At 33.6% G+C, this 26,263-nt stretch overlaps 1 protein-coding gene across 2 annotated transcripts in view; it reads left to right on the top strand.

Annotated features, from left to right (window-relative positions):
* Positions 1–741: 741 nt before the first annotated feature.
* The window catches only part of LOC143079341 (kelch domain-containing protein 10-like), a 170,652-nt gene continuing 145,130 nt past the window's right edge, over positions 742–26,263 (top strand). For both annotated transcript variants that reach the window (XM_076254611.1, XM_076254601.1), the window contains exons 1-2: positions 742–884; positions 12,604–12,740. In XM_076254611.1, the coding sequence (XP_076110726.1) occupies positions 794–884; positions 12,604–12,740 (228 nt within the window). In that variant the 5' untranslated portion in view covers positions 742–793. The remainder of the gene's footprint in view (positions 885–12,603; positions 12,741–26,263) is intronic.

The following is a 26,263-nucleotide window of genomic DNA, read 5'->3' as shown; positions in this document are numbered from 1 at the left end:
TGTTATAACTATTTTAAAAAACCACGTTTATTTAATCTGTTAATCTCCTGTATTTAGCATGTCAGTAATTCATATATGGAAGCCAAGTTTGCTAATTAAAATTGAAGTTATCGGAAGTAAACTTAGAGTGGGAGGACAATCGTTTTAGAATATTAAGGAACTTACAAAAAAAAATAATTCAAAGCAACGTGCATGAACAAATTATGTTACTGTAAAAAAATATGACGTTCTTTGTGGATGTCAGTGTCACCTTGAGTACCAAAATAGGAATCACGGATATAAAAATAAACACATATTTAATTTCAATTGTTCAATTAATCATTTCATCCATATACATGTAATAAAATCAATTTGTATAACTAAAAATAATGATTTTGATAAATATTTGTTTAAATTTAACCAATATGATCCCAAAACATCAGCTGGACCGTACGCGTATACTCATACGGTCCGCGGAACCGTACGCGTATGGTCGGACCGTACGAGTATACGTATACGGTCCGGACCATATACTCATACTGTCTGGAACATATATATTTGTCATGAGTGGGGCCAGTTGACAGAACGTATTTCAGCGGGATTTTCATAAGGGGGGCATGTTATCAAACCTATTTGCAATGGGAGTTTACCCTTTTCATAAGAGGGTTGAGTTGATAAACAAGAGTGGGGCGAGTTTGTGAAAAAGTGGGGCGATTAGGTGTGAGGCGATTTGTCATAGATTCGGTTGTGTAGTAATCGGGATCATTATCTTGAATGCGCTTGACAGTTTGTGTAAGCGGATAGGTAAACAACGATGGCACTGACAGTTCAGAAGTTTCAAACTGTAGGACCTGTAGAACAAGATGAAGATGTCGAAAATCAAAATGTACACCCTAATGAAATAGGTAATATTATCTCAATTGTATTTGAAGTATTTTTCGAATATCAAATTAATCTTGATCATTAATTTTAGCTGATCCTGACCTGTTTTGACACGGACTTGTCCAGCCCTTAAGGGCATACGATACAGTTTGATCCCGTATTTACAGTTTGATGAAAATTTTCATAAAGCCTATTTCTTCCCTGATTAAATCAAATATGTAATAAAAAATATACCTTCATGTGCTACTTTTTTAGTTAAATGAGGTCGAAATTTTTTATATTTGCTCAAAATTCGGAATTGTGTCGTATTTTCACTTTCGAAAGAAAGCCACAACTTTTTTGTTTTTAAAGATAAGCACAAATTGTTTTTTGTTAAATAATTTGTAATTTCTGTATTTTATAAGTATCCCAAAAATTTATGCATGTTTTATTCAGAAATAACTCATATTTATCAAATTGTCATGAATTGAAAAAAAACGTATTTTTTGGCTGTATATATTTATCAAAATAAAAAAAATGCACTATTTACAGTTTTATAAAATTTGGTCCACACAAAAATAGGGGTCCATGCACTCGTTTTCAAATTAAATCAGTTTGAATGATAAAAATCAGTAAAAAAATGGATCTCTTCCCAATATGTCATAGTTTGACGTCGCGAAAATAACATTTTATGTTAGCAAGGTCATTACCTCCCCTGTAACTGTATCTTATGCCCTTAAGGCAAAGTGTACGTAATTGCATGCCTTTAACGGAATACGGGAGTAAAAACGTTCGTCGTTAGTTATGCAAGTTATCTCCCTTACTCCAAGAAAGGACGAATCCGGGTCCGTCCGCCCTGATTCTGGTTCGCCCTAGTTTCTGTTCGCCTCGAGTCCGTTCGCCCTGATTTTATTTTTTAGTATAGTGTTGCGTTGTGTGTATATAATTGAATGTGTTGAAGTCAGTCTTCAATTTGGCCGAATATTTACGATGTATCTTGTTGTTTATAGCTAGCTGCTACTAGGACTAGGTTATAAGTTTCTGTACATTTCAGGACTACAAGATATTGTGGCTTCAAGGTATTGCCTTGAGGACTAAGTTTGTATCTGTATGTTATTACGTTACTAGGAAATTTAAGTTTCTGTGAATTTCAGCACTACATTGTATTTTTAAATGTAAAACAACTGAAGACTAAATTATTTGTATGTAATTGAATATGTTGAAGTTTACATTCACCGAATATTTATTTATGATGTATATCCTGTGGTACTGCTATTAGAAAATAAGTTTCTCGGAATTTCAGCACTACCCGTGATTGTATTTTAAAATGTGAAACAACTGAAGACTAAGTTGTTGTCTTGCTGCTACGAGGATAAGTTTCTGTGAATTCAAAGACTACAAAGTATTTGACATAAAACAACTAAAGAATAAGTCTATATTTAACTTTATTGATATATGTTAACAATATAAAAATATTCAGTTACAGTTATAACAATTAAGATCAATTCCGAACTGTACTTCGCACACCTTTATTTCCTAAACGAATATTTAAAAGCACTAATTTGAATTACTATTAGTGAAACAAATACCAAAAACACAGTCACACTGCTGCACATTGATCACTTGTCATCAGTGTTTTTACCCATCCAAGCTGACTATTTTATTTGAGAAAAATGTTATTTTCATTATTAATCCATCAAAGACAATTCATATAACAATCAATGATATCAAAGATTTCAAATGATACCTTATCAGCAATCAAAATTTTGGCAAATATTCTGTATTGAACTTTTAATAGATATACATATGATAAATTTCAATATATATATATATTTCGTTCATTAATGTAATATATACATATCATTAATGAATAAAGGGCGAACGAACCCAGGGCGAACGGACTATCAGGGCGAACAAACTCAGTGCGAACGAACCTAGGGCGAACATGTAATCAGGGCGAACGATCCCGATACCAGAAAGGACATATATATGAAAGAGAAACTACCTTTTGAGGTCTATAATGAATCCAACAAGCACACCTGTGCTGTCTTAAAACCTCATCGAAATTATCTGAATTACTCCAGTTAGAAATCACAGCATTCTGTGAGTTGTTCTTTGTGCAGCCTGACTTTAAAACACTGTTTTTTTTTGTTTAAGATGCGTAGGAGTAGGCATTTCGTGTTTATGATATCAGCTGAAAGAAAAACTGCCTCACAACAAAATTATAAACAAATAAACATGTAACAATTTTACTTCTGTTGATATCAAATTAATTAAAATGAAACCTGAATTGACCCAACAATAGTTTTAAAAAGCCGTAGTCTTGAACGAAAAACACAGTACTCAACGTAAAGTTTTATAATAGGTTACAAAGCTCGGGATTGACCCTTTCGGGATCCAGGAATTCTATTTCAGGATGTCGGGATTAAAATTTATTTAAATTCGGGACCTTGGGATTTCGTGTTTTTAAGCCCGGGATTTCCGGATCTTGACCCCTCCTTCCCCTCTCCCTCTATTAAAGTAAAGCGGTCAGGAAAGTTTTGTGACACTTGTATTAAACTGCAATTTAATATTTAGTGGAATGAGAGGTGAAATGTGTTCAGACTATTACATTTCGATAGCATTTTAAAGATTTTCTTTTTTAATTTAACTAAAGTTAAAGCAAGGAAAGTTTAACAACCTGGATGATTATCCATGAGGATCTCGCACTGGGTCAGCTCTAGGCTTTCACCTTGTTCATGATCATACAAGCCTGTGGTTTTCTAGTCTTATAATATAAGACTTTGGAGTTCATATCATTTACATTCAACATTTTTATCGAATATTTCTTTTTTACTATCAATGTTGAACCCCCTCCCCCCCCCCCCCAAAAAAAAAAAAAAAAATATTCGATAAAAAAAACGTTGAATGTACAATGTAAATGATATGAACTCCAAAGTCTTATATTATAAGACTAGTAACTAAACCACAGGCTTCTCAATTATTGTATGATCATGAACTACAGATTTTGCTTTTTCCACCTGCCCACCCGTGTCCACTCTAGCTATAATCTCTTTTTTGTAAAAATATTGATTACAAATGCCTATCTGCTTTTTAGCTCACCTGACCTGAAAGGTCAAGTGAGCTTTTCTCATCACTTGGCGTCCGTCGTCTGGCGTCTGTCGTCTGGCGTCCATAAACTTTTACAAAAATCTTCTCCTCTGAAATCACTGTGCCAAATTTAACCAAACTTGGCCACAATCATCCTTTGGGGTATCTAGTTTAAAAAATATGTCCGATGACCTGGCCATCCAACCAAGATGGCTGCCATGGCTAAAAATAGAAAACAGGGGTAAAATGTATATTTGGCTTATATCTTTGAAACCAAAGCATTTAGAGCAAATCTGATATGGATAAAATTGTTTATCAGGTCAAGGTCTATCTGCCCTGAAATTTTCAGACGAATAGGACAACCTGTTGTTGGGTTGCTGTCCCCCAATTGGTAATTTTTAAAGAAATTTAGCTGTTTTTTGTTATCATCTTGAATACTATTATAGATAGAAATAAATTGTAAACAGCAATATGTTCAGCAAATTAAGATCTACAAATAAGTCAACATTACCAAAATGGTCAGTTGACCCCTTAAGGAGTTATTGCCCTTTGTAGTCATTTTTTAACATTTTTCATTAATTTGGTAAATTTTGAAGTTTTTACAAAGTTTTTTCCTCTGTGACTAAAGGGCCAAGTTCGTTACAGATAGAGAAAATTGTAAGTAACAAAAATGATCAGTAAACTATGATCTACAAACAGTTACACATCACATCACCAAAACACAATTTTGTGATGAATCCATCTGTTTCCTTTGTTTAATATGCACATAAACCAAGGTGAGCGACACAGGCTCTTAAGAGCCTCTAGTTTATTATGGGCTGTTTTCAAGTTGGTCCATAATTAAACTTTGTTTGATTTCAACAAAAATTGAATCCTCGGGGTTCTTTGTTACATGTACTTATAATTTATATTATGGGCCAAGTTTTCAAGTTTGTCCAAATCGTGGTCCAAAATTAAACTTTGTTTGATATCAACAAAAATTGAATACTTCAATGGGGTTCTTTGATATGCTGAATCTAAACCTGTATTTAGATTTTTGATTATAGGCCCAGTTTTCAAGTTGGTCCTAATTGCTGTCCAAAATTAAACTTTGTTTGATTTCAACAAAAATTGTATATATGGGGTTCTTTGATATATGCTTAATCTAACAATCTATTTAGATTTTTGATGTTTGGGCCCGGTTATCAGATTGGTCCACATTGAGGTCTAAAGGGTCCAAAACTGAACTTTATGTGATTTCATCAAAAAATGAATTCTTGGGGTTCTTTGATATGCTGAATCTAACCATGTATTTAGATTTTGGATATTGGACCATAATAGGTAATGATCAATTTAGAATTTAAAGTTTTTAAGTTTAAGTTCTTAGACCACATTCATTATGTGTCAGAAACCTGTGTTGTGTCAACTATTTAATCACAATCCAATTTCAGAGCTGTATCAAGCTTGAATGTTGTGTCCATACTTGGTTAACAAATAAGGCATGGAACAAACAAATATTTTCTTATGTTACTGAAACTCCATTCAGCAAACATTACATCGTTCTTTGTCATAAGTTAAAGAATAGGGGAAAGTGATCCAACGGGAAATTTTGTAAAATTAAATACTTTTTTGCAGAGTTGCGTCACAAGCATGTGTGTAAACATCAGGGATGGGGTCGATTACTTTAAAATGTAATCGATTAAATTACAATTACTTTGCTAATAATATGTAATCGATTACATTACAATTACACCCTATTTCATATGTAATCAATTACATTAGATTACTTTTCTTTATTGAAATCATGATTACTTTAGATTACTTATGATTACATTGTATATTGCTATATCAAAGTTTTTTTATAACTTTTTATCCGCTTATTTTGGTGATTTTTTTTAAAAGCCCTAATTTATTCATCTTTTAAAAGAATTTATAGACAAGACAGTTACAGTTACAGTGTAACATGTGTAATTTGATAAAATAGCTATAGACTATGCAAGTGTCCTTTCTCTATGTAAAAGATGTAACTTTAATTTTAACTACAAATTGTAACCAACTGCCTAATTAACAAAAAAACTGAAAATAAGGAAAAATTAATTAAGTATAGTTTTATTGTCTGTTGGGACATAATTGACACATCCATTAATGTTTTTACAGGTGTTAATCACTACTTCCATTTTTTTTAAACAAACAATGGGTGGGCTTGGGTATTAAAATTTTATTGTCTTAATAACGATATAAATAAAGTTAAAAGTGGTTGATTGTCATTATTTGTTTGAAAATTTTTAATACTTGATCTACTTGAAATTAATAGAATTATTGTCAGGTGAAAACACAAAACAGTTTTGTAACTTAGGAAAGATTATACATTTCTCTTTATATTAAGCAACAGTTTATTGTATTGATGAAACTTCTGACGTCACCTATTGTTTACTATGCATATTGTTTGCAATATTTATGCCATATGTATACACTGTACATGTACAAAATGTACTTGTTTATACTGGTGAGCCTTAAGGCTAATAAAGTTAATAAAGAATAAAAATAAGAAAACACATATTATACACGAATTTATGGAAAATAAAATTCATTCAATTTTGTCAATAAATGAAACCTGGTTTTAACTTCCATTTTGAATTAAGTGGGCTTATATATTCATGCCGACCATTAAAGTCTATTAGGAACTAAATGTTTTCTGCCTTTGAATTTCAATGTATTTATGTAAAAAAATTGGGTAAACTAATGTGAAATTGGAGTTAATATCAAAAGTTTTCAATCAAGGAAAACAAATGCTTTCAAGGCATATTGTTGTATCATTAGAGCTCATATTTCACAAAGAAATACTGGACAGTAAATTTCTTTTTGTAAACTGTTAAAACAAAATAAAACACTTGGTTATACAAATTTGTTATGTAGATGATCACATTAAACAAGGTCCCATCATTGTGATACTAGTTTCATGATTTTTCATTCAAGCTTTACATTTTCTTATTTTCATCTTGTCTATCAAAAACTATTTTAATATTTATACAAGATTTGTAATCATCAAGTAATCTTATGAATGTAATCTTAAAGTAATCTAAAAGTAATCATGATTACACCTGTTTTTTGCCATGTAATCGATTACATTATGATTACTTGTAATCAGAAATGACATGATTACTGATTACATAGGATTGCACTGCAAAATGTAATCGATTACAGCTGATTACGATTACTGATTACGATTACCCCATGCCTGGTAAACATGACTAATGAAATAGGTTTATAATGTAGAAAATATCAAGTGTAAATCCTCAGAATAACACCATGCAGAAATGACGAAGATGAATATATATATGCAGAAAATAGGACTGGTCTACCTTTTTAAATACAAACATGCAAAAATAAATGTAAGATGGAAAAACGAGGTGTTTACCGGATCCTAATATTAAAACCGATCAATTCATTCTGACAACACTGTGTTAACCGGGACAAATTCAAACTCGATATTTGATTCATAAAACAAATTACAATCCATGCAAGCATTAAAAAAGGTGTGGAAACCACTGTAATATAGAAAAGAATAAAATCTACAGTAACTTTCTTTCATTTGCGGAAAATTTAATTACAAACTTGCAATTTGTTGGCGACAGAAATATTCTTTAAAATTAGTTTAGTTTATTTTCTTATCAATTTACAACGCTAGATCATTTGTAGTACATAGGAAGATGGGTGATACACTGCACGACATTGCTACGCCATTGTACGGTATAATAGAGTTACGACGTACATGTAGAAATTGTGGCGACATTACTGTAAACCATCACGTTGCCGAATAATTTTAATGTTCCAGCCAAACAAACAAACTTCAACAAGGAGTAGCGTAAAAACTAGCACAGTTGCTAAGGACTTCCGTTGCACTGATGGATTTGTCTTTCATTTTTGAATCGTATATCAATTTAAAAAAAAATTTGGTTTACCAACAAAATAGAAAATCTTAATAATGTAAAAATATCTGCTAATTTTGATGATTTTCCCTATATATCCTTTGTATTTTTGGCGAATCATGCTATTAATTTCAATGGCTCGTATCTCAAAAACGAAAATGGTTACCCTTTTTTTAATTTTATTTTCTGGTGTAATTTTACAAGCAGAATTTATATGTGAAATTTAAAAAAAATCCATTGTGTAATTTAATTACTTACACTTCGCCTTTAAAGCCGATGTGATTATCGTAAAGCTTGTTCTGAAAATTATGATCTGTACACTTTCTTCACAGACAGGTATTATAAAACTGTCCAGTAACAGCATAATTAAATTTTAGTACAAAATAGTAGCAGCAAAAAAAAATCCAATATAATTTACTATTGTTATAAAATCAGTGTCACTAACAGCAGGTAACATGAGGTTGCAGTGAAATATAAAAGATATATAATGATAAGCAAATTCAAGATGTTTCTCAAAACAATTTTTTTCATATGACATACATTTGTAGCATATAAACTGGACCTCTGTTGTGTTCACTTATCGCTACACTGACCACAGGTATGGCCTAAATACGTGGTCAGAATTATGTGCTATATGTTTATTAAGTATTTTACTGATTAGAAATCAAACGAGAAATTAGCACATTCATAACCCTAGTGTTCTTGATATGAATGATACCATAGATGTAATACCCCATCTATGATGATACCGACTCATTCTGTCAAGAACATGATAAAATGCATGTTGGTCATTTATCTACGCTACCACCATACCTTTTAGGGTTAATTAATAGATACTTGTTTATTTTGCGGCAGCGCAGTATTAACTATTCCTATCGCTATAATTGGTCTACTTTATTAGCAAATCGGTAGTGATTCTGGCTATTCCTACATTTTGAATTTTATAGGTAAGATAGTAAAATTTTATGTAGGAGTTCCCAGAATTTTTGTGTAAACAATGGGATTATGAAGAATATGTTGTAACAACACTAAACTAATGAGATCTAATGAATCAAGGTAAATCCAGGTAATTCTTGTAGAAAATAAAGAAAAAAAATAATTTATATGACAGTCTTTTATTTCATTTAATAATTTCATAGCACAGTTCATGTAAATAATATTCAAAAGCACAATATGAATATATAGCTATAATGGCATGCACAAGTAATTCCAATTATTTACAACAATATATACAAGTAAATAATGATATCATTTAAAATATCAATGTTAAATCATTTTTTAAATCAAAGCACTAAATTTTGAGTTACATTAAACAAAGCACCAAAATTATACTAAATTGACATTATTCATGGCACTCGCATATATATATATAGTAATACATTGATCATGATTGAACATATAAAAGAATACAAAGTCTTAATCAATGTGCAGGAGATGAGAAGCAGTATCTCCATACTCGACTGGAGTAAGTTCATCATTCTGTAACCTTATTTTCAGTTTCATGTTTGGAGTCTGTCATCTATTTCCCTGTACTTCCTCTTTCTTGGGATATGTTTCCCACCAGCTCTGTACTGAATCAATGTGAGAGCATGGAAGGCTTCTTCTTGTCTCAACACACTTATCATACTGAAGATGTTTGGGTGAGCTGCCTTTACTAACTTCTTTAGCTTACTATGCCAACCTTCTAAATGGTTTGTTGTTCTAGGACCTTCTGTTGCATAGTGATTCCACAGACTTTGGTTGTTCACTACTCAGTAGCTGGTTACATAGTCAGTAAAGTTAAGTGTTGGTGTGGTAGTATCTGAATCATCGATGTCTTCAAGTGCAATAAACCAAACATCTTCAATTGTATTGGGTGGTAAAAGTGGCAGTACTGCAGCTCTACGAACAAGTTGGAGACCATGCTTCACAAGTTAATAGTGTTCAAAGCTAATCAAAGTTCAAAGTCATTTGGCTTTGCTTAATCTATTAGGCCAATTTATACACTTATCTATGATAATTAAGTACTTTTGATATTATATTCATTTTTAAAAATCATAATTTGTTAAGATAATGAAATTAATAAATTCTTTGAGGCTGAAGTTGAAAGTGTGGGTAACTATTAATTTTTCTTTTTAAATACGTTTTATTTCAGACTTTCCAGATTTTTAAATTCTTTTACTACTTTTTCTTTCATTTTATTATTATTTTACCAATGCTTCTACTTCCTTTTCTTTCAATTAGTTTTATTTTTTAGAAATTCCATGGTATTAAAATACTTAAAATTATTACTATATGCATGTTTTCAAACAAAAAAGTCTCATTTTTGTCGAGCCTTCAACTTTTGTTGCAGAAAGCTCGACATAGGGATAGTGATCCGGCGGCGGCGGTGTTAGCTAACTTCTTTAAAGCTTTATATTTTAGAAGGTGGAAGACCTGGATGCTTCATACTTTGTATATAGATGCCTCATGTTACGAAGTTTCCGTCAGTCACATGTCCAATGTCCTTGACCTCATTTTCATGGTTCAGTGACCACTTGAAAAAAAAGTTCAGATTTTTTGTAATGTTGAATTCTCTCTTATTATAAGTAATAGGATAACTATATTTGATATGTGCGTACCTTGCAAGGTCCTCATGTCTGTCAGACAGTTTTCACTTGACCTCGACCTCATTTCATGGATCAGTGAACAAGGTTAAGTTTTGGTGGTCAAGTCCGTATCTCAGATACTATAAGCAATAGGGCTTGTATATTCGGTGTATGGAAGGACTGTAAGGTGTACATGTCCAACTGGCAGGTGTCATCTAACCTTGACCTACTTTTCATGGTTCAGTGGTTATAGTTAAATTTTTGTGTTTTGGTCTGTTTTTTTCATACTATATGCAATAGGTCTACTGTATTTGTTGTATGGAATGATTGTAAAGTGTACATGTCTAACGGGCAGATGTCATGTGACCTTGACCTCATTTTCATGGTTCAGTGGTTATAGTTAAATTTTTGTGTTTTGGTCTGTTTTTTTCATACTATATGCAATAGGTCTACTATATTTGTTGTATGGAATGATTGTAAGGTGAACATGTCTAGCGGGCAGATGTCATGTGACCTTGACCTCATTTTCATGGTTCAGTGGTCAAAGTTAAGTTTTTGAGTTTTGGTCTATTTATCTAATACTATATGCCATAGGTCAACTATATTTGGTGTATGGAAATATTTTATGATCTTTATGTCAGTAGCGCAGGTTTCTTTTGACCATGACCTCATTTTCACGGTTCATTGCACAGTGTTAATTTTTTGTGTTTTGGTCAATTTTTCTTAAACTTTAAGTAATAGGTCAACTATATATGTTGTATAGAAGCATTGTTAGCTGTACATGTCTGCTTGGCATGGTTCATCTGACCTTGACCTCATTTTCATGGTTCATTGGTCTTTGTTTAGTTATTTTGGTTAATGTTAAGTTAATGAGACAGTTGTAATAAAGCTTTATACTTAGGACTATCAACATAATATCAATGATTAGTATAGAAGGCGAGACATTTCAGCGTGTGCACTCTTGTTTACATAGAAATAATAATTTTTATTTAATTTCCACAGGTAAATTTACCTTTGACCAAATTAGACACTAATGACTAAAACAACATATTTTGCAATAACAACATGTATTGTTCTTTCACTAATCCCCCATGTAGGAATAGCCAGAATAGTAAAATATAAAATGTAGGAATAGCCAGAAGACACCAGCAAATCGTTGAATTTGTAAGACTCGTCCAATTAATGCCCATGTGACTGGCCCCAACTGTTCAGGGTTCGACCTCTGCAGTCGTATAAAGCTGCGCCCTGCGGAGCACCTGGTTATTTACTAGATAACTTTTAAAAAGCAAGGATAAAGCATTCATGTAGTCTGTTGTGAGTTGAAATCTTTCAGCAGTATTTTGACTATAAAAATATACAATTTAAATTTATTTTTTCTACAATGTGTAGTCATCAGTTTGCAATTACCAGATAATGCTCAAGTTTTAAAGACCTAGCCCTCAACTTTAAATGACCTGGTCCTTGACTATTGACCACCTAGCCCTCAACTTTTAATGACCTGGTCCTCAACTGTTGGCCAGGTAGCCCTCATTCAAATTGCTCAACTGTTGGACACCAAGCCCTCAACTATGATATTTTCTCAACGTTGCTCAACTAATTTGCAAAAGTTGAGCATTGATAGTTGAGGGCTACCTAATTTGCATGGCAAAAATCCAGGTAGCCCTCAACTGACCCTCAACTATTTGCTCAACTGATGGCCAGTTAGGGAGCTACCATTTGATTTTTAGGGGGGGGAGGCTAGGAGGAAAAATTTTGTCCTGCATTTTTTTTAGCTGTAATCTCTGTCCTGCCTTTTTATTTTTCACTCTGTTCGGTCCTGCATTTTTTTTTTAGTTTATCCTGACTTTTTTTTACCTAAATTGTCGTCCTGACTTTTTTTTTCCGCAAGTGTCTCATCCTGCCTTTTTTTTTACTCAAAACTCCTGTCCTGCCTATTTTTTTCAAATTTCATCCTAGCCCCCCCATAAAAATCAAATGGTAGCTCCCTTAGCCCTCAACTGGCCCTCAACTGTTAGTCCAACTGGCAGCCAACTGGCGGCCAACTGGCGGCCAGTTGAGCAATGCAGTTGGCCATCCTATCATTTTTTCTGTATGGGACATTACATCATTGTACATTGGACGGAGTTCATTAAAGTAGACCATGTGTTAAATAATTTCTAGAGAAATTGACCCTTTATGTATTTGTTTCTCTTTTGTAGACATGGATAGACTGTATCCAAGAAGTGGACACAGAGCTGTAGTAGATGATAGTAATATGTATGTGTTGGGTGGTTATAATCCTCGCTTTAGACATGTTGAAAATTCTTTGGACACATATTATCCTTTATTCAAAGAGGTAATATATATAATAATTAGAAGCATGTAGAAGATGCCTATTATTTCGAAAACAGTAAGTGATATAGACACACATGATCTTCAGTAATGACAAAAGGACAATAAAAAAAATCAATTAAAATATAGAATGAGTTCCTGGGTGTCATCCCAAACCCCTTCAATTTGAAAATGTGCTTTTCTCTTGTAAACCGTCACGATCCCCACCCCCTAAATAATATATACTAGACCACACGGTGACACCCGTGAAATTGTTGGTCGGTGACTGAACTAAAGTATATAACTATGTGTAAGCCTTATTGTAGCCTGGATATTTGTATTGATATTGTCATCTGATAAAGTCATGCTGATCATAAGATGCACAGTTTTCTCTTCTTTCAAAATCTTTCTGTTTGAAACCGTCGAACTGGAACTAATCAATTATTGGTAATATTAACTATTTGAAAAACAAAAGGGCTTGGAATGGAGTAATATTTTATCAACAGCATTGTCCAATATTAGTTATAAATAAAGTTGAATTCTTTGTTTCGCTGTTTTGCGTCATGCTGGCTAACACATTGGAAACTGTACCTATACGCCTTATTTTAAGTCTAGATTTTTAGTATTCGATAGAATTTAGTAGTGTCAACCCTGTGATTATGACCCGTGTATACATATAGCAAATCCCTTAATACATCGTTTGGTGGTGCGTCTGTCAGATGCGGAACGTACAGATAAGGTACATGTATATGGTAACAGGTGAATATACTATTGGTATCGGTATCGGATTCGACCCGAAACTTGTTAATTATTGGCAATATTAATTATGTGGAAAACGAAAGGGTCTGGAGTGGTGGAATTTTTAATCAACACCATTCTCCTATATTAGCTATATATAAAGTTGACTTCTTTGATTTGTCGTTTTTACCCCATGACGGCTGACAAATTGGACCTCGTTATTTTAGTATTATAGATATATTCATGTATGAGACAATATAACAAATCGAATGAAATATAGGGCAATTAAGTCCCTGGGGTCACCCCCTCCTGTTTGAGAACCTGGAAACAGTCGAGATCCCCGCCCTAGACCATATATATTCATGTATGGGACAATATAACAAATCAAGTGAAATATAGGGGGAGTCCCTGGGGTAACCCCAACCCCTCCTGTTTGAGAACTTGGAAACAGTCAAGATCCCAACCCTTAAACCATATATATTAATGCGCTACATTGAAGACCCATTGGTGGCCCAAGGCTGTTGTCTGCTATAGGTCGGGTTGTTGTCGCTTTGACACATTCCCCATTTCCATTCTCAATTTTATATTCATGTATTGTACAATATCACAAATCAGGTGAAATTTAGGAGGAGTCCTTGGGGTCAACCCCCCCCCCCCCCCTCCCTGTGGTCACCCCAGCCCCTCCTGTTTGAGAACTTAAATAGGGTCGAGATCCCCACCCCTCAACCATATATACAACAATGTATTCATGTATGGGACAATATAAAAAATCGAATGAAATATAGGGGTAGTCCCTAGGGTCACTCCAACCCCTCCTGTGTGTGTTTAAGAACTTGTAAACGGTTGAGATACCATCTCCTAAACCATATTAAATCCTGTTCATCATTTAAAAAAGATTTGAATGACATACAAGGTCAATCTCATAGGCGTCACATATGCATATCACTTTACTAGATCTAACCAATGTGTACTTGACTTTGCCCAATGTCAGGCGACCATGGGAATACATAATTATTGGAGCTTTGTTTGGGAGACTTCGTAACACTCATGAAAATATTTTTCTGAATTTTTTCTGAACTCGATGCTGAAATTTTACTGAACACATTTAGTAAACCCTTTTCTTAAAAATGCCTGAATTTGGCACGTTCCAGCAAGTTTTCAGCACATTTTCAGTAAAAATTCAGCAGTACGTTTTCAGTAAATATTCAGCAATATTCAGAAATAATTCAGCATTAATTCTGAATTTTTCTGAACACCTTGCTGAATTTTACAGAAACTATTAAAAACCTTTTGCTTAAAAATGTCTGAATTTGGCACATTCCAGCACATTTTCAGCCAATTTTCAGTTACAATTCAACAAGTCATTTTCAGTAAATATTCAGCAATATTCAGAAATAATTCAGCATTAATTCTGAATTTTTCTGAACACCTTTCTGAAATATTCAGAAGCTATAAAAAACCTTTTGCTTAAAGATGGCTGAATTTGGCACATTTCAGCAAGTTTTCAGCAAACTTTCAGTTACAATTTAGCAAGACATTTTCAGTAAATATTCAGAAATAATTAGTATTACTTCTGAATCTTTCTGAACAACTTGCTGAAATATTCAGAGCCTCTTAAACACCATTTTCTAAAAAAAACCCAGCTATAATTTAACCCGTTCCAGTGGGTTTTTAGCAAATTTTCTGTTAAAGTTCATCTAAGACTCTAAAGGTAAACTTTTCAGCATTTCTTTCTAAAATGTTGAACAAACAAAACAATATTTAAGCAAATATTCAGTAAAAATTTGAATTAATCTATACTCAGCCAATATTCAGTCTTCAGCTATTGTTCAGGATGGGTTCAGACCATTTTCAGCTTTAGCTTACATTTTTCAGGAAAGGTTCAGATGATTTTTAGTTATAATTGAGGAAAGTTTCCATTGGTATTTAGACAATATGACAGGGGCGTAGCTAGAAAGAAACAATGTGCAAGCAACTACTGCCGATCGGAGCGAGGCGAAAATTTTTTGGGACCCTTTTATGCAGAAAAAAATTTCTTTTCCGGTTTTCGGTCATAGGACGGTTAAAAGAGGAGCTATATGTAGATAGGACTTATAAAAAATTTATGAATGTAAAACTATTAATAAATCTTCTGAATAGAGTAATACATAAACAACACATATTTGTGATACAGAATTTACTCAAAATTGTCCAAAATCTGCTCTTCGGGTCTAGGCAGAATCAAACTTCTCTATTACTTTAATTGTCAATATTCACACTGAAATGCCGATGAATATGCAGTAATGCTAGTAACTGTCGTCGTTCATTGTTGATCGTACATTTGTTTTCAACATACGCAAAAAATAATGAGACTTTCCAATACTGTGTTGGCGTGTTTGCAGGGTGATTGGCACTGGTAGTCTGTCGACCACATCGCCTCGGCATATTTTCAACGATATCGAAGGTTCTGATAATTCTAATGCCGATTGGTACATCTCATTCCAAACTGATGATCCGTACACTGTAAAATTTGCTCCAAAAACTACATGTCTTAGACTGAGTATTACAAATTCAAATCTTGTAAAAGATACAAGTTACTGTCCGATTTTGTGATAATCTCCAATAACACTTTTATTTTGAAACCAAATGCCGTATGTTATAATGATATTTCATCAATTAAAAAAGTGACAACAGAGGTGTTTCCTTTAACATTCAATCTATAAATTTTTATCTTGCCATTTTTTTTTTGCATGCCGAATCGATGTGCACGCAACTGCGTGTTAGCGTATAGGGAGCTACGCGCCTGTATGAGCTTTTTAATATTCTGTCTGAAAGACACTATTTATCCAAAACAAATAAACATATTATTTAATAAATACAATGGTGTCATATGTGAAGTAGAATAATTAGTTGTGTCTTTGTCTTTTTTATTATTGCTTTTTATTTTGTGTCTTATATAGTTGCAATCAGATCAGTCAAGCCTTTTACGACTGATGATTAGTTTGTTATGTTGTGACATCAATGACCCAGCATTGTGACATAAGAAATTTATGAGAAAGTGGACACATTTTGAAGTCGGTTATACATAATACAGTATAGATTTTGCCCATTTTAATCTTTAACTGACCAGTAGTGACCGTTTAATATATCTCTGGGTTTTTTATTTTTTTTTTATCTATGAATTGTTTGCTCAGCATCAATCATGCCACATCTAATTATTGTCGAGCCTGCAACTTTTGTTGCAGCCTGCAACTTTTGTTGCAGCCTGCAACTTTTGTTGCAGAAAGCTCGACATAGGGATAGTGATCCGGCGGCGGCGGTGTTAGCTCACTTCTTAAAAGCTTTATATTTTAGAAGGTGGAAGACCTGGATGCTTCATACTTTGTATATAGATGCTTCATGTTACGAAGTTTCCGTCAGTCACATGTCCAATGTCCTTGACCTCATTTTCATGGTTCAGTGACCACTTGAAAAAAAAGTTCAAATTTTTTGTAATGTTGAATTCTCTCTTATTATAAGTAATATGATAACTATATTTGATATGTGCGTACCTTGCAAGGTCCTCGTGTCTGTCAGACAGTTTTCACTTGACCTCGACCTCATTTCATGGATCAGTGAACAAGGTTAAGTTTTGGTGGTCAAGTCCATATCTCAGATACTATAAGCAATAGGGCTAGTATATTCGGTGTATGGAAGGACTGTAAGGTGTACATGTCCAACTGGCAGGTGTCAGCTGACCTTGACCTCATTTTCATGGTTCAGTGGTTATAGTTAAATTTTTGTGTTTTGGTCTGTTTTTATGCAGTTAAGCTGCATTATGCGAGCACCCTAGATTTGTGTTCTACCCAATAAATGCTGAAATACTTGCCATTGTTATTATCTAGCTCGCTACTATGTTATATATAACTAATTGAACACTTTTTTAATACTTTTTATTCTGGATAACAAAAAATATGACCAGAAAAACCTTAAATGATCGTCGATTTATCCAAAAGTTTTAAAGTTATACATAGGAAGTAGTGCTTATTCAGAATCTTTGTGTAGTTCATTATGACTTGTGCTTTTAGCTAAGATGTCAAAGAACAACTGTATGAAATATTTAATCGCCGAAAATCTCTTAAGACAAGTAGTTTAGATTTCCCAAATGACAAAAGTCGTAGGAATATTGTTTGTCATCAATACGTAGTACAAGTACGTCAGTAGTCTATTATATAATAAGTTCAACTGTTCATGCTGTTGGCGGCAATTTCAAATTAGAAAAAGAAATTTTCGTAGCTTTTCAATTTGGAGGCAGGTGTGCAAATTAGCGGTGGTCCGAGGTCCGCGACCTTCCACTTTTGCAAGCGGAATTTCGACTAGGATAGTGGGTTTTTTTTAGCTACGTCCGACGTAGTCACCTTCCACTTGAAAGAGAATAAGAAATTACTTTGCAAACCTTTTCACCATGTTCACCAAAGTCTCCAATTAAACGAGCTAAAAACTTATTTTTATCATTATTATTCATGACAGCGATGTTCATTTTGTTCAACCGCTAGCTTTATACAGAAAATCGCCGACAAATATTGTATAAATTCGAGTAAAGTCGTATCTGATAGACAAAAACAACATTGTAAAACATAACAATGGCGGCCGTGAAGACAATATCGGACCCGATTCCGGAAGCGGATAAGGGTAATTCCGGGTTTGGCGATCATTTACAAAATAATTCCATGCAGGTGAAAAAATACATCTATGCATGGTAAAAAAGAAATAAAAAGCAGAAAAATATTTTATTCAGAAACTCAAAATTACTTTTTGACAAATTTTAATTTAAAAATCCAATACAACGTGACAGCTGGGAACAGTATATCTAACAATATACATGTTCATGGTCACAGTCTAAATTTTCTATATAAATGATAAATGATGATTATGCATGTGAGATGCTTTTAAAGTGTAAACATATTACTGCAATTTCAAAGGGTTATTTGTTTTTCTCAATTTTGAAGGGTCAATTAAAGTAGCTGAAAGTTTCTTTCTTTATTTTCACAAATAATGCAACTATATTATATATACCTTAATGTAAGTAAATCATATGATATATAGGTGTCATTCTTTGGGCCACTCTACCCCCTCCTGTTTGATAACTTGGAAACGGTCGAGCTCCCCACCCCTAAACCATATGAGGGGCAGATCCAGGATTTTAGGTTAAGAGGGGCGCAAACTTAAATTTTCGCCGAGCACAGTGAAGCTAAAATAAATTTGAGGTAAAATTATCGGAATATTCTTTATTAAGCTGAGAATAACCCATGCTTTGCAAATTTAAGGGGGGGTGCAAGCCCGCAACCCTCCCCCGTCTGAATCTGCCCCTGCATATATTCAAGTATAGGACAATATAATAAATAAAAAATGAAATATAGGGGGAGTCCCTGGAGTTACCCCACCCCCTCCTGTTTGAGAACTGGGAAGCGGTCGAGATCCACACCCCTTAACCATATATATTCATGTTTGTGACAATATGAAAAATCAAATGAAATATAGGAAGAGTCGCTGGGGTCACCCCACCCCTCCTGTTTTAGAATTTAAAAATGGTCGAGATCCCCACCATTAAACCATATATATTCATGTATGGGACAATAATATTATAACAAATCAGATGAAATATAGGGGGAGTCCCTTGGGTCACCCCACCCCCTCCTGTTTGAGAATTTGAAACCTGTTGAGATTGCCACCCTTTAACCATATATATTCATGTACGGGACAATATAACAATTCAAATGAAAGATAGGGGGAGTCCCTGAGGTCACTGTTCACCCTCCTGTTTGAGAACTTGGAAACGGTTAAGATCCTTACCCCTAAACCATATAACTCATGTACGGGACAATATAACAAATCAAATGAAATATAGGGGAAGTCCCTGTGGTCACCCCAACCCTCCTGTTTGAGAACTTGGAAATGGTCGTGATCCCCACACCAAAACAATATATATTCATGTATGGGCCAATATAACTAATTAAATGAAATATAGGGGGAGTCCCTGGGGTCACCCTACCCCTCCTGTTTGAGAACTTGGAAACCAATGAGATCCCCACCCCTAAACCATATATATTCATGTATGGGACAATATAACAAATAAAATGAAATGAAGGGGAAGTCCCTAGGGTCACCCTACCCCCAGTGGCGGATCCAGAAATTTTCATAAGTGGGGCCCACTGACTGACCGAAAAGGGGCCTGCTCCAGTCACGTTTCAGTGATTCCCTATATAAGCAACCAATTTTTTTCCCAAAAAGGGGGCCCCCTAAATCCTCTGCCTACCCCTACCTGTTTGAGAACTTGAAAACCGTTGAGATCCCCACCCTTAAATTCATATGTATGGGACAAAACAACAAATCATTTACATTTACTATGGGCAGGTCAGTCAGACCTCACCTTTGATCCCTGTTGTGGTGAACATTTGTCTGATTCGTGTCTCATAACTTTTGTACTATAGAAAACAAACTCAGTTTTCTTTCCAGGGAAACGGGTTGCCTTGGTTTTTGGTTAACTGCCTTCAGCGCTTACAGCGCTTTGATTCTCATACTATATGCAATAGGTCTACTATATTTGTTGTATGGAATGATTGTAAAGTGTACATGTCTAGCGGGCAGATGTCATGTGACCTTGACCTCATTTTCATGGTTCAGTGGTCAAAGTTAAGTTTTTGAGTTTTGGTCTTTTTATCTAATGCTATATGCCATAGGTCAACTTTATTTGGTGTATGGAAATATTTTATGATCTTTATGTCAGTCGAGCAGGTTTGATTTAACCGTGACCCCATTTTCACAGTTCATTGCACAGAGTTAAGTTTTTGTGTTTTGGTCTATTTTTCTTAAACTATAAGTAATGTGTCAACTATGTATGTTGTATAGAATCATTGTTAGCTGTACCTGTCTGCCTGGCATGGTTCATCTGACCTGGACCTCTTTTTCAAGGTTCATTGGTCTTTGTTTAGTTATCTTTGTTAATGTTAAGTTTATGTGACAGTTGTAATAAAGCTTAGCTTTATATTTAGGACTATCAAAATAATATCAATGATTAGTATAGAAGGCGAGACATTTCAGCGTGTGCACTCTTGTTTTTATATTTTGTATAATAAACTTATAATTGTCCCAATTGAAAGCTTCCATGCTGCTGTTGATACTTGGGCCAAGTATTGTACACCGTTAGGTTACCACACGAAAGGAGCACTACAGTAAATCTACATGTAATCTCACGTCTTTCACTTGAAACATTTCGTATCTATAACAGTAACATTAACAATATGCGTCTTGTTCTATTTTTCCAACTAAAAAAAAAATCTTTTGGACTCTTTCCTGTCCTTCAACCCTTTGAAATTTTCTTGTGTTAATAGGGAAAATCATCAATCCAATTTCAACGGCCTGATAATTATTTCAAATAATGTGAATCATGAATTATTCATGAACTTTTAATTCTATTAATTCAGAAATTGAGAATCATTTGTATATTATATAAAAATCAGATTATGATATATGTAAACTTCTCTTTCTTTCTGTATTAATCAAAATTGAAGTTTCAGAGCTTCAAACTTAGATCAGTTCAATTTCTGCTTGAATTTCAAAAAGTTTCTGTGGATTAAGATGCAGGACTTTCACCTGCAAGAAAATACAATCCACAAAGAATCCAATGTCTTACTTATTTTTTATTCAATATAAATTATGATTTTTTTATAATGCCATTTTTTTAATTAATTGATTTAATATCATGAAAAAAATAAATTTTAGAAGGGAAGCGAAAAAAAGTATAAACATTTCTTAGAGTTTTTTGTATTGAAAGGTGCAGATCCATGATTTTGTTGAGGAAAGGGCGCCCCTTTCTTTTAATGATCAATGCATTTGTCGATTTGAATTGGGACATATAGTTGCCGCACCCCCACTTTTTAAAATGTCTGGATCCGCTCCTGTTAGTTTGATTTTAACAAAAATTGAATCTTTGGGGTTCTTTGATATGGTGAATTTAAAAATGTACTTAGATTTTTAATTATTGGCCTAGTTTTCAAGTTGGTCCAAATGGGGGGTCCAAAATTAAACTTTGTTTGATTTCATCAAAAATTGAATAAATGGGTTCTTTGATATGCCAAATCTAACTGTGTAGGTAGATTCTTAATTTTTGGTCCAGTTTTCAAATTGGTCTACATTAAGGTCCAAAGGGTCCAAAATTAAACTAAGTTTGATTTTAACAAAAATTAAATTCTTGGGGCTTATTTGATATGCTTTATCTAAACATGTACTTTGATTTTTGATTATGGGCCCAGTTTTCAAGTTGGTCCAAATCAGGATTCCATATCAAGTATTGTGCAATAGCAAGAAATTTTCAATTGCACAGTATTGCACAATAGCAAGAAATATCTAATTGCACAATATTGTGCAATAGCAATTAATTTTCAATTGGAGTTATCTTTCTTTGTATAGAATAGTAGTTGATAATATATGTTGGAAATTTGCCAGACATGACTATGATATCATTTTCTATTTTTATTTGCCAATAACTTTATGTAAATAACTTCATTGGAAATTTGCCAATATAAAATGTTGCTGATGAAGCTTTTTTTCCTTATCTTATCTAAAATGTTTTTAGATAATGTATGTTGGACATCTGCCAGACATGACTATGATGTCATTTTCTATTTTTATTTGCCAATAACTTTATGTAAATAACTTCATTGGAAATTTGCCAATATTAAATGTTGCTGATGAAGGTTTTTTTTATTGTTTTATACAATAAACAATGTATATTCATTTTTACTACCAACCAATCTTTACCATTCAGTGATAACAAGCACTTTATTTTACATTTTAATATTTTATGATGTATTTAAAAGAGTAGTTATTGTTGCAAACTCCATTAGAAATTTGAATTGATATCAGTTTTGGAAAAAGGGAAACAGGGATGTGCAAAAAAAAATGGGGGGGGGGGGGGTTAAATTTTCTCATTTCAGATTTCATAAATAAAAAGAAAATTTCTTCAAACATTTTTTTTAGAGGATTAATATTCAACAGCATAGTGAATTGCTCAAAGGCAAAAAAAAAATTTTAAGTTCATTAGACCACATTCATTCTGTGTCAGAAACCTATGCTGTGTCATGATCAACTATTTAATTTTAGATTTAAAAAGTTTGAAGAAGAAATCTTTAATTGATTTGTAAAATCTTGACATTTGTTTTGTGTAAAAAAAAAACATGTAATGTCAAAAATTTGATCACAATCCAAATTCAGAGCTGTATAACGCTTGAATGTTTTGTCCATACTTGCCCCAACTGTTCAGGTCACGACCTCTGCGGTCATATAAAGCTGGGCCCTGCGGAGCACCTGGTTTAACATTTAATTGGCATTCTTTTTTGGTGGGTCATAATATATTGAAGGCATAATTCTAAAAATATGTGACAAATATCAATTGGGCAGCACCTTTAAACATATTGTTCAAACATCAATCCATATATCCAGAAGTCACCTTAGAGTAGTCAACAATGAGTTCACATCATGCAGTCATATCACTATTATACTATGAAAGTAAGTTGAAAATATTTATCAGTTTTAACTTAAAATCTTAGAATAAAATCACACATGAGACTATGTAATAACTTCAAATAATGCTTCATCAGATTATCCATACAACTTATTTACCCCACGTTATTGACAGCAGGGCCCACAGAGATGGCTCCCATCTCAATGGTATCTAGTTTATTGTGGAAGAAGAGAAGTGACACACGAAATGAGCTCTTCTCGTTTACTAATATAGAAACCCTTTAAATGAAAAACGTACTATGGAAAGATACTTGTCAATTTTTATACAATCAGAAAAAAATGCGGTTGTATATTGTTATTAAATTGTCGTTGTCATCGTTGTCCATGTTGTCTGAAGACATTAAGTTTCCGGACAATAATATAGTTTAAGTGAATGGATCTCTTTGAAATTTAAACACAAGGTTTGAAACCACAAAAGGAAGGTTGGGGATGATTTTGGGGGTTATGGTTAACAATTAAGGAATTAAGGGTCTAAAAAGGGTCCAAAAAAGCCTTTTTAGCTCACCTGGCCTAAAAGGCCAAGTGAGCTTTTCTCATCACTTGGCGTCCTGCGTCCGGCGTCGTCGTTAACTTTTACAAAAATCTTCTCTTCTGAAACTACTGGGCCAAATTGAACCAAACTTGGCCACAATCATCATTAGGGTATATAGTTTAAAAAATGTGTCCAGTGACCCGGACAACCATCCAAGATGGCCGCCATGGCTAAAAATAGAACATGGGGTAAAATGCAGTTTTTGGCTTATAACTCAAAACCCAAAGCATTTAGAGCAAATCTGACATGGGATAAAATTGTTTATCAGTTCAAGATCTATCTGCCATGAAATTTTCAGATGAATCGGACAACCCGTTGTTGGGTTGCTGGCCCTGAATTGGTAATTTTAAGGAAATTTTGCTCTTTTTGGTTATTATCTTGAATATTATTATAGGTAGAGATAAACTATAAACAGCAATAATGTTCAGCAAAGTAAGATTTACAAATAAGTCAACATGACTGAAATGGTCAGTTGACCCCTTTAGGAGTTATTGCCCTTTATAGTCAATTTTTAACCATTTTCGTAAATCTTAGTAATATTTTACAAAAATCTTCTCCTCTGAAACTACTGGGCCAAATTAATCCAAACTTGGCCACAATCATCTTTTGGGTTAGTAGTTTGAAAAATGTGTCCGGTGACCCGGTCATCAAACCAAGATGGCCCACATGGCTAAAAATAGAACATGGGGTAAAATGCAGATTTTGGCTTATAACTCAAAACCCAAAGAATTTAGGGCAAATCTGACACGGGATAAAATTCCCTGAAATTTTCAGATGAATCGGACAACCCGTTGTATGGTTGCTGGCCTTGAATTGGTAATTTTAAGGAAATTTTGCTCTTTTTGGTTATTATCTTGAATATTATTATAGATAGAGATAAACTATAAACAGCAATAATGTTCAGCAAAGTAAGATTTACAAATAAGTCAACATGACTGAAATGGTCAATTGACCCCCTTAGGAGTTATTGTTCTTTATAGTCAATTTTTAACAATTTTCATAAAATTTGTAAATTTTACTAACATATTCCACTGAAACTAATTGGCCAAGTTCATTATAGATAGAGATAATTTTAAGCAGCAAGAATGTTCAGTAAAGTAAGATGTACAAACACATCACCATCACCAAAACAAAATTTTGTCATGAATCCATCTGCTTCCTTTAATATTCACATAGACCAAGGTGAGCGACACAGGCTCTTTAGAGCCTCTAGTTCTAGTTTCCAGACAATTACTTGGGTGTAAGTGTATAGATCTTTCTGAAATTTTACAAAAACACTCCATACCAAAAAAGGAAGGTTGTGATTGATTTTGGGGGTTATGGCCCTAACTGTGTAGGAATTAGGGGCCAAAAACAATACTTATCTAATAGTATAAATTGGTTATTTCTTTACCTATTTCAATGTGTTTTATTCTTTAATATATGGTTAACTTTAATATGCTGAACCTAACCATGTATACAGTTTTTGTCTCGCCTTGAAGGAGTCAAAAAGCGAGACATAGGTATATGCTGTTTCAGGGTTCGGCGACGGCGTCAACAATGTATTAGTGTGTAATAAGGTCTAGTTTATGGTGAACCACAAGTGATAGGTCAATCATATTTGGTATACAGTTGTATCAGCATTGGCACATCTCATTTCCTTTGAGATTATTTGGCCCTGCCCATCAGTCATGGTCTATTGACTTCGAAACTTTTGCTTATTTTACATGTATTAATAGTTTGTGATTAGGTCAGTTTATGGGGAACCACAAGTAGTAGGTCAATGATATTTGGTATGCAGTTGTATAAGCATTGGTATATCACATTTCCATGGAGATAATTTGGCCCCACCCCTTCAGTCATGGTCTATTGACTTTGAATTTTTTTGTAAGTTATCATGTTTATTTTGTGTGATTAAGTCAGTTCAAGGGGAACCAATAGTGGAAGGCCAATGTTAATTGAGATTCAGTTGTATAAGCATTGGCACATCTCATTTCCATGGAGAATATTTAGCCTCCCCTCAGTCACAGTCTAATGACTTTGAAACTTATCTTAGTTTACATTTGAATTGGTCCACATTGAGCATATTGAGGCTCTAATATTAAACTTTGTTTGATTTTATCAAAAATTAAATATACATTGTATGGGGTTTTTGATATGCTGAATCTATCCGTGTATGAAGTTATCTGATTTTGGGTCTTTTTAAAAATTGATCCCCATTGAGGTCCAAAAGCTCCAAAAGTAAACTTTGTTTGATTTCATGATAAATTGAATTATTGAGGTACTTTGATGTGCCGAATTTTACCTTGAATTTTCTTATTTTTGGTCCCGTTTTCAAATTGGTCTACCTTAAGGCCCAAAGGGTCCAAAATTAAACTTAGTTTGATTTTATCAAATGAACTCTTTTGGTTCTTATACGACCGCAAAAAATAAAAATATTTTGGTCGTATATTGGTATCACGACGTCGTCCGAAGACAGATTGTTTCCGGATAATAACTTTAGTATAATTAAATAGAAATCAATAAAATTTTAACACAATGTTTATTACCACAAAATGAAGGATAATGTATTGATTTTTGGGTTATGGTTCCAAAGGTTGAGGAATTAGGGGCCCAAAGGGGCCCAAAAACAAGCATTTATCTAGTTTTAGGACACCAAGTTGTGTACAAGTATTTCAATTGCTCTGAAATTGTACCACAACGTTTAATACCATAAGTAGAAGGTTGGGATTCATTTTAAGGGTTATGAGGCAAACAGT

This window comes from Mytilus galloprovincialis, chromosome 1 (genome assembly GCF_965363235.1).
Source record: "Mytilus galloprovincialis chromosome 1, xbMytGall1.hap1.1, whole genome shotgun sequence".
In the NCBI taxonomy this organism is placed as follows: domain Eukaryota; kingdom Metazoa; phylum Mollusca; class Bivalvia; order Mytilida; family Mytilidae; genus Mytilus; species Mytilus galloprovincialis.
The sequence above is the reverse complement of the archived record's forward strand: the minus strand, read 5'-3'. Positions and strand labels throughout refer to the sequence as shown.